The sequence below is a fragment of the Oryzias melastigma genome, linkage group LG7 (assembly GCF_002922805.2).
Source record: "Oryzias melastigma strain HK-1 linkage group LG7, ASM292280v2, whole genome shotgun sequence".
Classification (NCBI taxonomy): Eukaryota; Metazoa; Chordata; class Actinopteri; order Beloniformes; family Adrianichthyidae; genus Oryzias; species Oryzias melastigma.
The window spans coordinates 31,578,559-31,591,153 of NC_050518.1; the positions used below are offsets into that span (position 1 = coordinate 31,578,559).

Below are 12,595 nucleotides of genomic sequence, written 5' to 3' on the forward strand. Positions count from 1 at the left end.
GGTTGGTGTCAGTGGAGCCGCCATCACTGTATGAATGTGAATGTGACTGTAACGCTTTTTGGGCCTTCAAGGAAGGTAGAAAAGTGCTATACAAGGATACCCCGTGCTGCCCCTCTGGCCACACCCTATTGGTCCAGTTGTATGACTGCAGAGACTGAGTCTCTATAGTCATACAGAGACTAAACTGCAAAAACTCTTCAAATAAAAACACAACTTTGACTGAGGGATGGACAGATGGACGGTTGGATGTTTCAACAGATTGATGGACGGTTGGATGAATAGATGGATGGATGGACAGATGGACGGTTGGATGAATAGATGGATGGATGGACAGATGGATTGATAGACAGCAAGATGCTTAGATGGATGGTTGGATGCCCTGAAATCTCCGACCTGTATCGCTCCGATGTTCTCCAGCAGCTGTTCGGGTCTGGAGGCTCCCAGGAGAACAGAGTTCACCCCCTCATTCCTCAGGCACCAGGCTGTGAGGACAGGAACGTCTCCTTTCAGTCCAGCTTGTTGTGTTTAGTTCATTTTTAGCTTTTGATAAGAATTGTTTGACCAGCTCAAACAGTAATGAGAAAATCTCAACAACCAAACATTCCAAAAACATTCTGGTTAACCTGGTAGGTTTGGGGATTGGATCCATCTGCCAATACAAAGATGCAGACGACACGAGTAGTTTTGTCTGAATGAGTTTCAATCCAAGCAAACACTCTGCATGTTTGCAGAAGGTTGAAGCCCCCGGGGGGATGAGTTCAGTCAGAACACCTCTAAGTCTCTCCTCTGGGTTCCAGCTGCAATCTAACAAAGAATCAGGAACTAAAACTCTTGAACATGTTCACCCAGGACCAGACGTCATGGATTCATAACTCGATCTGAGCTGAAGACATTCATGATTCCCTCTTAGCTTCAGCCTGAAGGCCCGCTGAGCACTCCTCTAAACCAGGGTTCCCCAAACTACGGCCCACGGGCCGAATGAGGCCCGGCAAGTACTCCTCGAAACGTAGACTCTTCCAAGCTGTGGACGGACATCAATAACCTCTAGTGTACGTCATCATGTCAGTGAGAAGGAGAGGATGTGGACCTTCCCTTCTGCATCCACAACAGCCAGCACAAGGCTTGACCCTTGACCCCAGCCTTCAGCTGCCCGGACCACCAAGAATGAACCCACCACCCCATGACTCCAAGATGACGCCCCTGTAACACCAGACCTCTACAACCCCCTGTTCAGGGGTAAGGCCTTGTAGGTCAAAGCAGACAACTCCTGTATAGACCTCATCTCATGTGGTATCTTAGGTTATCTCTGGGGGTGGAGTTGGGGAGGGTCTGTTTAATGTTGCAATCCTTTAATGTCTATTTTTTTTTTGTTAGCATGAAAATATCCTTCACAGGAAACGAGCTAAAGATTGACAAAAGTGACTTTCTTTCTCTAAAGATTAGATTTGAAACATTAAAACAACATTCAAATACATACAAATAACGTCGTTCACTAAAAAAAACAAGTTTTATCAGAAGCAACAGCCGTGTGATTTACCTATGGCCAGTTGAGGCAGGGTGCATCCTAGTCGCTCAGCAACCGCCTCCAAGTCTTTGAGCTTCAGCTGCTGGCGGTGGCCCTCCTCACTCAGGATCTTATCTCTGATCCATTCATATCCCTGTTGCAGACAAGACACAAGCACATGTACAGTCTGGACCTTCTGGACTCAGGAAAAACGACTCCACTCTTTGTCTGCTTTTGCACAGAAACAAACTAAAACGCTGCTGACAGATTCCTACTTTTCTAAATGTATTAAGAGGTCCCTACCTTCAGTGACGCCCGTGTTTGAGGGGGTATTCCATCGTTGTATTTTCCTGTGATGATCCCACACGCCAGTGGAGACCACGTCATTGCTCCAATACCTATAGGTTATTAAATAAATAATGTATATATGACAGAGTAGCCAAATGATGTTCCTCTCAACCTTTTCCACTTCACTGCACCGCTGTGCTCTACCAACGTCCTGAAAATGTGCTACAGGGTCGTGTTACTGCTGTTTGAGTTTTTACCAAAGAGAAGCATGTACTAAAGATGACTCGTGAAGAGTGGGCCATGCATTACAGTCAGTACTCACCTATTTTATGAAAGAGTTCAGGGAGTTGCACCTCCACCTTTTCCCTCTGAAACATGTGGTACTCCGCTTGCTCACAGACTGGCGGGATCTGGTTGAACTGCCGTGCCACAGAGTAAGCCTCCTGTAAAAACACCAGCAAACATTCAAACCCTCGCGGTTGGTGTTATTCACATGTACCTGATTTAAAAAATGGGATATTTGACGAAATATAAATGTTGTATTTATAAGGAACAGCATTCTGTTATTTCTGTGCATTCACTTCTTTTCCACAGAAGGTCAGTCCATCTCAGACTGTGTGTCGTCTGTCTTCAGTGTGTAAAGTTAGAGGTTAAAGTCAGAAAAATGTAGAAAATGCCAAATAGTTGACCAACGCCTTTTTGCTGCAACAGTTTTGTGTTTGATTTACATTTTAGCTTAATATGAAAATAAGCAAAAAGATAAAAACTATTAAGACAAAAAATCTTATTTTACCAGGATTGGTTCAGTTCTGAGTCATCGTTTGGCACAAGGTCACCAGGTTAAAGCCAAGATGGTCACAGAGTGGAGCATGTAGTCATGCTTCCAAAGAAACATTGAAAATGATTTAATTTTTACTGCAGAATTCTGCAGAAGCGATAAACTGAGAAGCAGTCTTTAACCGTAGCATCGAGTTGGGTTTGGTCTGCAAAGGAACAAATGTCAAATCATGGGTAACAACCAGATTTCAGATCTCACCATAATTTCTACTGACGTCCATCGAGATGTGCCCCAGTACATGGCCATTCCCTGGTTGATCACATGGGTCATCGCTCTCACCGTCTCTGGGGAAAGGCCCGAAGCAAAGGTCAGGCAGAGTCATCCGTGAAAGAAAAGGAAACGCCAGGCCCCAAACCTGGAGCCTTTCAGTAAAAAGAATAAATAAAACAGAGTTCTCTAACAGCTCTCTGTGATAACCAGCTACCCGGTTGGAGAGTTAAAATCAAGTGCAGTTTACAGCTGATGTCTGAAAAAAACGTGTTTGTCGTTTATCAGTTACTCCATTACAACAGGAGTTTATAGAGATCACAGTGAGAAAAAATAATAAGATGATAACAAATGAGAAAATTTGAATAAATAATAAGTAATGTAGTGAAAAATAGTAGTGAGCATTCTGCTAAGAACACCCACCTTCTATCGGCGTGTTTGGATCAGGACGGTTTGCAAAAACCACGTCCACATACTGCAGCTGAAGTCTGTCGAGGGAATCTCTCAAACCTTTTTCACAAACACATCCACATGATGACATCTGGTCGCAGACGAAGACTCAGGACTTCACAGTGTCATCAAAGGTCTTACCTTCAATGATGTGTTTTCTAGACAATCCCCTCTCGGTTTCTGCTCTGAAAACAAAACCGTTTGTTAGAAAACTGGACCTTCTCCTGAACAGAATAGAAGGTATTATTATGTCATTGTTGACAGGTTGAAAGTGAGGGCTTTCACTTGAGAGGTGCAATAAAGAAGAAAACCAACTAAAAATGAAGCTTCAGGGTGTTTACTGGAAAAGTCTGTTGGTCCAAACCAAGTCCACTTAATTTGGTTCAGACCGAGTCCTGAATCTTACAGTTGGTCTCTCGCCAGACCAACTTCCACCTGACGTTTCTCTTTAAACCAAACCTTGTATGCAAAACCATGTGATTATAGATCTCTTCAGTCATTGGCCAGAAACCACAAGGGCGGGGCAAAGCCACCAGAGAAAGAACAAGGGAAGTTCTACACTTTGCAATCCTTGTCAGAACAACTTTATATTTCACTGAGCAATTTTGATCGTCTGTCTCAACGTCAGGTTCAACCCACATCTGCTACTTTGGTACGGTGGAGGAAGGCTGCAGGAGGAGGCGACAGCTAAGTCTTCATGACATATAGATTGTCAGACTCATCTGTTTAAGAAAGTGGGAAAATGTCAAGTTTTCGCCTGATATTTTTCCCAATCTAAGTTCAAAGCTGCTGATAAGAAAACTCTGATGACCCAGCATTCTAGCAGCACTTAAACGCACCACTCACACACAGTGAAGAGTCTCACATCAGATTTGTTGATAAGTATGTTTTTTTGTGTGTGTCGGGCTATTTGTGCATCCTTTGCAACTCTACCCTTGGTGTGTTTACATTAACAGTGGGGTCATCTGGATCACAAGAGTTTTTTTATCTGTACTGTGTCCGTGGCAGACATAAAATCCTGTCCACCTTTGTCATGGAAGGGATCACGCATTAATATAATGCTGGGTCATCTGGACCCGATAAGAGAGCACAAGGTTAAATATTTGTAGTTAGTTTCAATTGTAATTTTAAGTTGTATTAAATTGGGTTTTCTATTTTTTTATTTCGTACTTTTTGTGCACGTGAAAACACAATTGTAAATTATGCACAGAATGTATTGTATGAGTTACAAATGAAGTCCTTCACACACACACACATTGGATGAGTCTGTCTTCTCTCCACAGAACAGGGTCGGCTGAAATGAGTTCTGGATTATCAGGGAAACGGACTCTGGTTCAGATGTGTCCCGTCTGAATTCATCCTCAGTGATTTTTGTTCACGTCTGCCTTTGCATCACAGGTTAGTGTCATGAAGAGGTTAACTGACTATTACATCATTATCATATTGTATTCTCATTGTTGAGATGAAATCAGAAGAATGATTCAGAAGAAGAGAAAACAAACATACTTTCCCCCCCAGAAGATTTTGGTGGTGATGACCAAACTGGATCTCCTACAAAGACATGAGAATAGAAATGAGTCTCATTAACCGAACCAGTAAAACCAAACCAGTACCTCTGACACACATGCAGCAGGCAGCCTGGTTCAGTCTGGTTCAGTCTGGTTCAGTCTGGTTCAGTCTGGTTCAGTCGGGTTCAGTCTGGTTCAATCTGGTTCAGTCTGGTTCAGTCTGGTTCAATCTGGTTCAGTCTGGTTCAGTCTGGTTCATGTCAGAACCCGACTTCCTTCCTCAATAGCCGTGATGATGTGTGACGAATGTGAGTCATATTTCCATCGCAGGAACAGGAGTTCTGCTCAAACAGGCTAACAACTGCAGAACATAAGAGACAAAGCTGCTCACACTCCAGCTGTTACTGGTAAAAGGAGAAGATTATACTTTACCTCCATCCTTTCTTCTTGATCATTCTTCCCAGAATCACTTCAGCCCTGAAACCAGCAGACAGTTCCACATGTTCCACATGTGTATCCAGGTGTAAGTATACGTATGCACCTGTGTATGTGTGTATATACTGTATGTAAATGATGCTTACTTTCCTCCGCCGTACACTTCAGCTGTGTCGAACAAATTAATTCCATTGTCATACGCAAGAGTCATCATTTCTTCTGCAACCTAAACAGGAACATCGCAGAACAGACACATCACTGTTTTAGAACCAGATGTTTTCATCGTCTGTAGACATTCAGTGAATATCTCAACAAAACACACATAGATAAATCTGTAAAGTCTGCAACCTTCAACCTTAAAAAAGTCTATGTAAACGTGGGTACGTTCCACGTTCAAACTCTGTCTTCATCTGCAGCTACGCGAGTTTCTATGACAGTCTTCAGGCTCTATGGAGTTTCAGAACGCATTCAGAGGTCAGTTGAGCGGTTGAACTTTGACCAATCAGGGACTTGGATTTGTATGGATGGCGTCCTTTTATTTCACAGAAGTGCCAACCGTTTGGAAGATGATCACGGAGACATCGCGGTTTGTGCCTGACTGGTATTCTAGAACATTGACTCTTGGATTTGTAAGATTTGCTCCACTTTGACGCTGTGACACACACAGGCCTCTTCCAGCTGAAGGTGGAGGAGTTTTGGGTAACAGCGGTCTGTGTGACGCTCACATGCTCACATTCTTGAATGTGCATCACAAGCCTGATGCCCAATCCCAATTCTTCTACCTCTACATTTGTAGAGCGATTGTCCAGAATTGTTTTTTAAGGGGCGAACCCTTTAAGCCACGTGTGTCAAAGTCGAGGCCCGGGGGCCGGATCCGGCCCTCTAGGTAATTCTATCCGGCCCTCCATTTTATTTTATTGTTATTAATGACCCGATGTTATCTTGTGCTCATTTCTAACTTGTATAATTTGACAAAATATATTTTTATGAAGTAAAATAATGAAAGTTATTTAAGGTTTAAGTTGATTTATTATGGAATAATATTCCTGTCTTTTTATTATTCATAATTATAGTAAAAAGTTATGGTTTTAAAGCTTTAAAAAATTGTAATTCTGCAGCTTTTTGGACTATTTTGGTATTTACTCAGATTATTTGGGCTATTTTGGAGTTTAGCTAATATTTCATCTACATGCTAGGTGTTTTGGCTCATTTTATTCATTTATTTATTTATTTTAGTTCTTTAGGCTAATTTGGCATTTAGCTAATATTTTAGCATGCTATCAGCTTCAGTGTTTTCAGCTAACGAATTGAGAGACACTATTTTTCCATAACTCTTTGTTTGGAGGCTGAATGTAGGGAGAAGGGAAGAATTCTGTTTGTGTTGTCTTTATCTCCTCACTGAGGAAGATCCTGAATGAAAATGTGTCACATCGATCCTGAGCTGCAGTTTTCTCTCCTGTAGATGTTGGCTTACAGACTAAAGTTTGGAATGATGGGTTGAATTTCCATGTGAATCATCAGATGCTGCTTCATGTCAACTGAAGGTGGCTGTTTTTAGAGTCTCTAATCAAACTGGTGCCAGAATAATGTTCTTCTACCTGATCCGTGATCTGACCTCCAAATGTGATCCAGGTTCCTGCAGAAGACAAACCAGGACAGAGAAAATGTCAAGCTGACACTGATGGGATTTTAGGAGTAAGAATACATTTAAAGAAGGACAGAAACTCTTATCATGCTTTAAATCTTTGACTTTGATGTTTTAGCGGCTATTAAACTATTAAAAAGTTAAACAACCTTTGATCATTTCAAATGACATTTTTATGCTTAGTAAAAGCTGAGTCATCATAAATAATTTTATGTACATCTTCAGATCCAACTGATTTTCCTTTGAGGTCACAGAATTGCTGGAGCCAATCCTGATATTGTGGGTTCAGTCTGAACACGTCCTCCATAGATGTATTCCTGGGATATTTCCAGTTTATTAAAAATGTATTTGAATACAATAATCAGTAGAAGTTTATTACTTGTAAACTAAAACTTAAAAGCTACATTAGATATACTCCAAAGAGTACTTTCATAAACTTAGAGTAAACTTGAAGTTAATTATCAGTAAACTAATACTATAAAGTCCCATTCGCTGTCACTCACCTCAGTGTGTGAAATGTGCTTCCACATTTGGCCCCTCCCCTGGGGGAGTGGTGAGCTGCAGACACAGCTGCGCTCTGGAACCATTTGGTGGTTTTTAACCCCCGAATCCAACCCTTAATGCTGAGTGTCCAGCAGGGAGACACTGGGTCCATTTTTAGAGTCTTTGGTCTGACTCGACCTGGATTTGAACTCACGAGATACCAGCCTGAGGACGGACACTCTACCACGAGGCCGCTGAGCTGAGCTAGACCAGGGAGGTTACTTTAACTAAAAGTGGACCAATTTAGTCCCAGGAAGTATTCTTGTTAGTAAACTACCAGTATACTTTTTAGTATCCTTGGTTGGTCCACTTTGGGAAATATACTTTTCTATACTTAAGAATACTTTAAAACAAATACTTGAAGTATTCTTATCTTTGGTAAATCCACATGTGCAGGAGGAGAACCGGACAGGAAGAACCCAGCCAGGATTTGAACCATATAGAGAGACTAAGTTTAACTGACCCTGTTCTGGTTCTGATCCAGACTTCCTCTGCAGTTGGAACAAAAACTAGACTGTTCTGGATCAACTAATTGAACAGAACAAAGACTGAGACGGGTCAGAGGAGAAACCAAAGAGCAGCTTCAGTTTGAGCATCATGTCGTTGAATATGAGGCCCGTCATGTACATGACTGGAAATATACATAACTGTACATGAGTGTACATGACTGTACATGAGTGTACATGACTGTACATGACTGTATATATACATAACTGTACATGACTGTATATATACATAACTGTACATGACTGTACATGACTGTACATGACTGTATATATACATAACTGTACATGACTGGAAATATACATAACTGTACATGAGTGTACATGACTGTACATGACTGTATATGAACATAGCTGTACATGACTGTACATGACTGTATATGAACATAGCTGTACATGACAGTATATGAGTGTGCATGACTGTATATATACATAACTGTACGCGACTGTACATGACTGTATATGAACATAGCTGTACACGACTGTACGTGAGAGTGCATGACTGTACATGACTGTACATGAGTGTACATGACTGTATATATACATAACTGTACATGACTGTACGCGACTGTACATGACTGTACATGACTGTATATATACATAACTGTACATGAGTGTACGCGACTATATATCACATAACAGCTCATGTTATGATGATCAGCAGAAACTGAACAAAAGGACCATAAATGTGTGCAAAGCTAAAGCTTCAGAAGAAGATTGTTTATTATTTATCTATATAAGTTTGTATTGTTTTGGAGTTAATCTCAATATATTACAATAAATCAAATCAAACCATACTTGCCTAATCCGAGACAGGACACCCTCAGCCCTGATCTTCCCAGATTTCTGTTGGGATAAAAATGAGCAGTTAAGAAAGTGGAATCAGCCGTTTTATCGATGTTATGCTGGTGGACAGGAAGACGGGACCTAAAGAGTCTCCTGAGCTCTCCTGAAAACTCCCACACTGTGTTTGTGTGGCTAAATCCTCCAGAGATCTGTGGTGACAGAAACCATGTCCAACCTTCAGCTTCTCTCAGACCCTCCGGAGCTGCAAACCTTCACGACTCACTTCTATCTTTATTAGAGGGAGATACACGGCGATCATAGACACCAGGGAGCATCCCAACTGTCCTGTTCAAAGAAAAAATCCTCTTCTTTTTTATTTAAACTTAATTTGATTTTTATTCCAGTCATGTTAAATATTACAAAAATACAATAAAAACACAAAAATATCAATGCAGTCACCTTTAATAAAAGAAAATTCATGAACCAAATTCAATAAATACATGTTTAAAAAGGGGATAGAAAATGCTTATTTAAGCCTTTAATGTTATTTAATCTCATTTAATCTCTTTATGTCTTTTCCAATAACTTAAATCATTCACAATATATTAATTTAAACAGTACAATACAATAGCCAGTAACTTTAATTGTTCCTCTTTTCACATGTGAATCCGATAAATTGTTATCAACAATCACCATTTGACAATCAAACATGGTTTAAATCATTATTTTTGTTCTTCCATCTTAACAGCTCTGATTTTGATTGTAAATAGTTTGATGTCCAAACATTGTTTGAATTGATTTTCACGTTTATTTTGAACACTGATACACAAACTCTTAAATTATTGATTATTATTGGTTTCATGATTGTTTCTCCTGTCATTCACTTTAATGAGTGTAGTACACCCTCCAGTACAGAGGGAGGCAGTATAGCTCTTTTCATTGATCTACTAATGACCACAGTGAGGGATGGTTTGTGTGGATCAATGACAGATATATTAAAGTATGCAGGCCATTCAAAGATATACACAGCCATATATACGGCGCTCCTCCTTGTCTGATTTGGTGGTTTTTGCTTCTCTTCGGTCAAACATTTAAACTCCAAATTAAGAGATCTGTTCCAGGATGATTACACTTCTATTCTGACACTTTTGAACCTTGAATGAAATGAGGACACTATCACATAAATTATTTTTAACAGTCAAAGAGATTTTATTGGAGTTATTGCACAGGTTTTACCCCACAGAACATTATTTATCCAAATTTAAATATGATTTAAATACAAGCTGTACGTTCTGTCAGAACAAACCTGAAACCAGTTCTCATTTGTTTTGGTCGTGTGAATTTAAGTTTTGGAAAGTCATCCACAGATTCATCACTGACTCAATGTTCAATGGTTTTCAGCTGTATTACAGAGACGTTATTTTTGGTTTCCACAACTTTAGGTCCAAAGATCGTGATCCTTTCTTTTTTATTAACATGTTTTTACTTATGGCCAAGTTTCACATACGTAAAATTAAAATCACAAACAAAAAGCCTGAATTTTCCGTTCTAAAAATAAAACTTTAACAATATTTAAAAAACAAACTCAGCTTCCAAGAACACACTTTCTGTTCTTTTCTTTTTTTTTCTGGTCTCACCATTTAATGTTTATTCTGTATGAGCATGCCTTCTAAGGTGTTGATTGCATTGTAATCTATTGCATTAAGTGCTCAATAAAAAAAGAAAACAATAAATAAAAAGGAACGGTTTATGTGAGCTTTTGAATGTAGGACAGGAGTGTCAAAGTCAAACACACAAGAGGCCAAAATCTAAAACTCACAAGAGGTCGAACAGGATAAACATCTACTGAACACTCTAAACGACATTTTTAAAACTTAAAAACTGTAACTTTTTAACATGACTACATATATTAAAGCTTCGTAATCGTTCTAAAACATTTCGACAGACCGCCGCGCACCACTGAACTTAAGATCAGAGAGCACAAGCAGAATTCACTCACGCCGGATTAGAAAGTGAGAAAGTAAGGGTTTTAATTGTGCTGTAAACACTGTAAAGGTCACTAATCAGCTCCTAATTCATTCAACATCGCTACGTTTATGAATTTCTACCAAAATCTATCAAATTTACTGTAAACTGTCTTTTTTTAAATCACTGATGATCTTATGTCTCTTATTTTGAAAGGGAGTCATGTCAAAGTAAAAACCGTTTTCATACTTAGACAAAAAAGTAATTTTCTTGTAATATTTATGTTTTATTCGTGCACAAAAACAAGAATTTATTGATTTTTACCATAATAGTAGAACTAAGAAATACAATGAGAGTTTTATTTTTGTAAGACTCTGTGGCTCCAGCTGAGTTGTGATTGGTGAGAAACCTGATTGGCTCTTTAAAGGTTGAAGGTTCAGACCCCTGAGTTAAGTTGATGTTCTGGTCTGTTGTCTTCACGTCACGGATCACGCTGATCCTTTTCACGTGAGCTGACATGAGGCTGGAGGCTGAGCACCACATTCCCTTTTTGGGAGTCCAGCTGTTCACCAACGTTCTACTGTGACCTTTTGACCCTGGAGAGGTCTCCGGTCTACGTGTACCCGTCCCCTCTCACCTGTAGTACATGCCGGTGGTGTAAGACACCGTGTCCCTCAAAGACACGTGGTTCATCTTGAGGAAGTCCTCCAGGTTTTTGAGCTGGGCGGCAGCGCGGACCTCCTTCAGGCGCTGAATCTCTGCCAGCTGGCAGATCCGCTGGCGCCTCTCCTCGTGCTCCAGGGCCTGCTCGGGCAGGAAGCAGCTCAGGCCGGCGTGGACGTTGTCGCTCATGGACAGCAGGGACAGGATCCGGCCTCCAGACCCGTCGCTGCTGATGCTGCCGCTGCGGAAGCTGCCGCTGCCGTCGCGACTCACAGGCGGAGCTACAACACCTCCACCTGGCCTTGGCACCTGGAAATCCGTCCAGAAACACAGAGAAGCATCAGAAGGATCCTCAAGTTAAAACAGCTGATTGTCTAATGCGGACCTTTGATGTTCTCATCAGAACTTTAATGAACTTTGAGTTTGTCAATAACTATTTACCAGTTGTAGATACAAGAGCTGGTGTGGAAATTAAAATGTGAGCTGAAAAGAACAAGAGCAGCCCAGCCAGCAAGGCTGAGCCCATTTAGTTTGAAGGGGGCAGAGAATGTGGATCCTGGTTGGGTTTTTTCTGTGGTGGTCCCACCTGTATTTGCTAGGCAGCCTCCAGTGGACGTGTAGCATACTATCGAGCTCCGCTGTACTGAGCTAGTGAGTCCTGCTCTAAGTTTTTATTTATTTATTTTGTATTTACACATTTAAACTTAGATGGAAGGATGAACCTCTAGAGATGGAACATCTGGTTTTCAAGGGGGTCCTCCATTTCAAGACATAATAACAAATGACAGAGTAGAAACCAACCCAGATGGTAAACCCAAAGGCCGACGTTATTCACACGTATTTATGTACGACCAGCACAGAAAGTGATGGAAATGTTGGCCGCACGTATTTAAAATTAAACTTAAAGTTGAAGTCCCACCAACTGTCACGTTCCTAAATGTGTAAATGTGTTCTCCACATTTGACCCCTCCCCTTGTGGAGCCGTGAGCTGCAGAGACAGAAGCTCTCAGGAACAATCTGCTTGTTTAACCGTAATCCTAACCTTAACCCTTTCCTCTGGGGCTGCGAATAAGAAAAAAGTTCAGCACTGACTGCACCTTTATTGAAAACTACATGCGAATAGACACTTTCAAAAACAAATATTAAATACACATAATAAACACACAGCGAGCTTCACTGTTGCGAGATCCGCTGTATCAAGCTAGCAAACCCTTTGTGAGCTCTGCTGTATTGGGCTGGCTAGCGTAGCGAGCTAACAGT

The 12,595-nt window shown here is 40.7% G+C and overlaps 2 protein-coding genes across 2 annotated transcripts in view; both read right to left on the minus strand.

Annotated features, from left to right (window-relative positions):
• The window catches only part of LOC112140026 (voltage-gated potassium channel subunit beta-2), an 8,001-nt gene extending 1,149 nt beyond the window's left edge, over window positions 1-6,852 (minus strand). The window contains exons 1-11 of the mRNA XM_024262927.2: window positions 6,829-6,852; window positions 5,377-5,456; window positions 5,228-5,272; window positions 4,794-4,838; window positions 3,429-3,472; window positions 3,261-3,347; window positions 2,829-2,914; window positions 2,115-2,235; window positions 1,808-1,902; window positions 1,538-1,658; window positions 394-482 (exon numbers count right to left, since the gene is read on the minus strand). Of these exons, the coding sequence (XP_024118695.2) occupies window positions 394-482; window positions 1,538-1,658; window positions 1,808-1,902; window positions 2,115-2,235; window positions 2,829-2,914; window positions 3,261-3,347; window positions 3,429-3,472; window positions 4,794-4,838; window positions 5,228-5,272; window positions 5,377-5,444 (801 nt within the window). The 5' untranslated portion in view covers window positions 5,445-5,456; window positions 6,829-6,852. The remainder of the gene's footprint in view (window positions 1-393; window positions 483-1,537; window positions 1,659-1,807; window positions 1,903-2,114; window positions 2,236-2,828; window positions 2,915-3,260; window positions 3,348-3,428; window positions 3,473-4,793; window positions 4,839-5,227; window positions 5,273-5,376; window positions 5,457-6,828) is intronic.
• A 1,851-nt stretch (window positions 6,853-8,703) lies between these two features.
• Window positions 8,704-12,595, minus strand: part of LOC118598942 (voltage-gated potassium channel subunit beta-3-like) — a 6,360-nt gene continuing 2,468 nt past the window's right edge. The window contains exons 2-3 of the mRNA XM_036212669.1: window positions 11,310-11,644; window positions 8,704-8,767 (exon numbers count right to left, since the gene is read on the minus strand). Of these exons, the coding sequence (XP_036068562.1) occupies window positions 8,704-8,767; window positions 11,310-11,644 (399 nt within the window). The remainder of the gene's footprint in view (window positions 8,768-11,309; window positions 11,645-12,595) is intronic.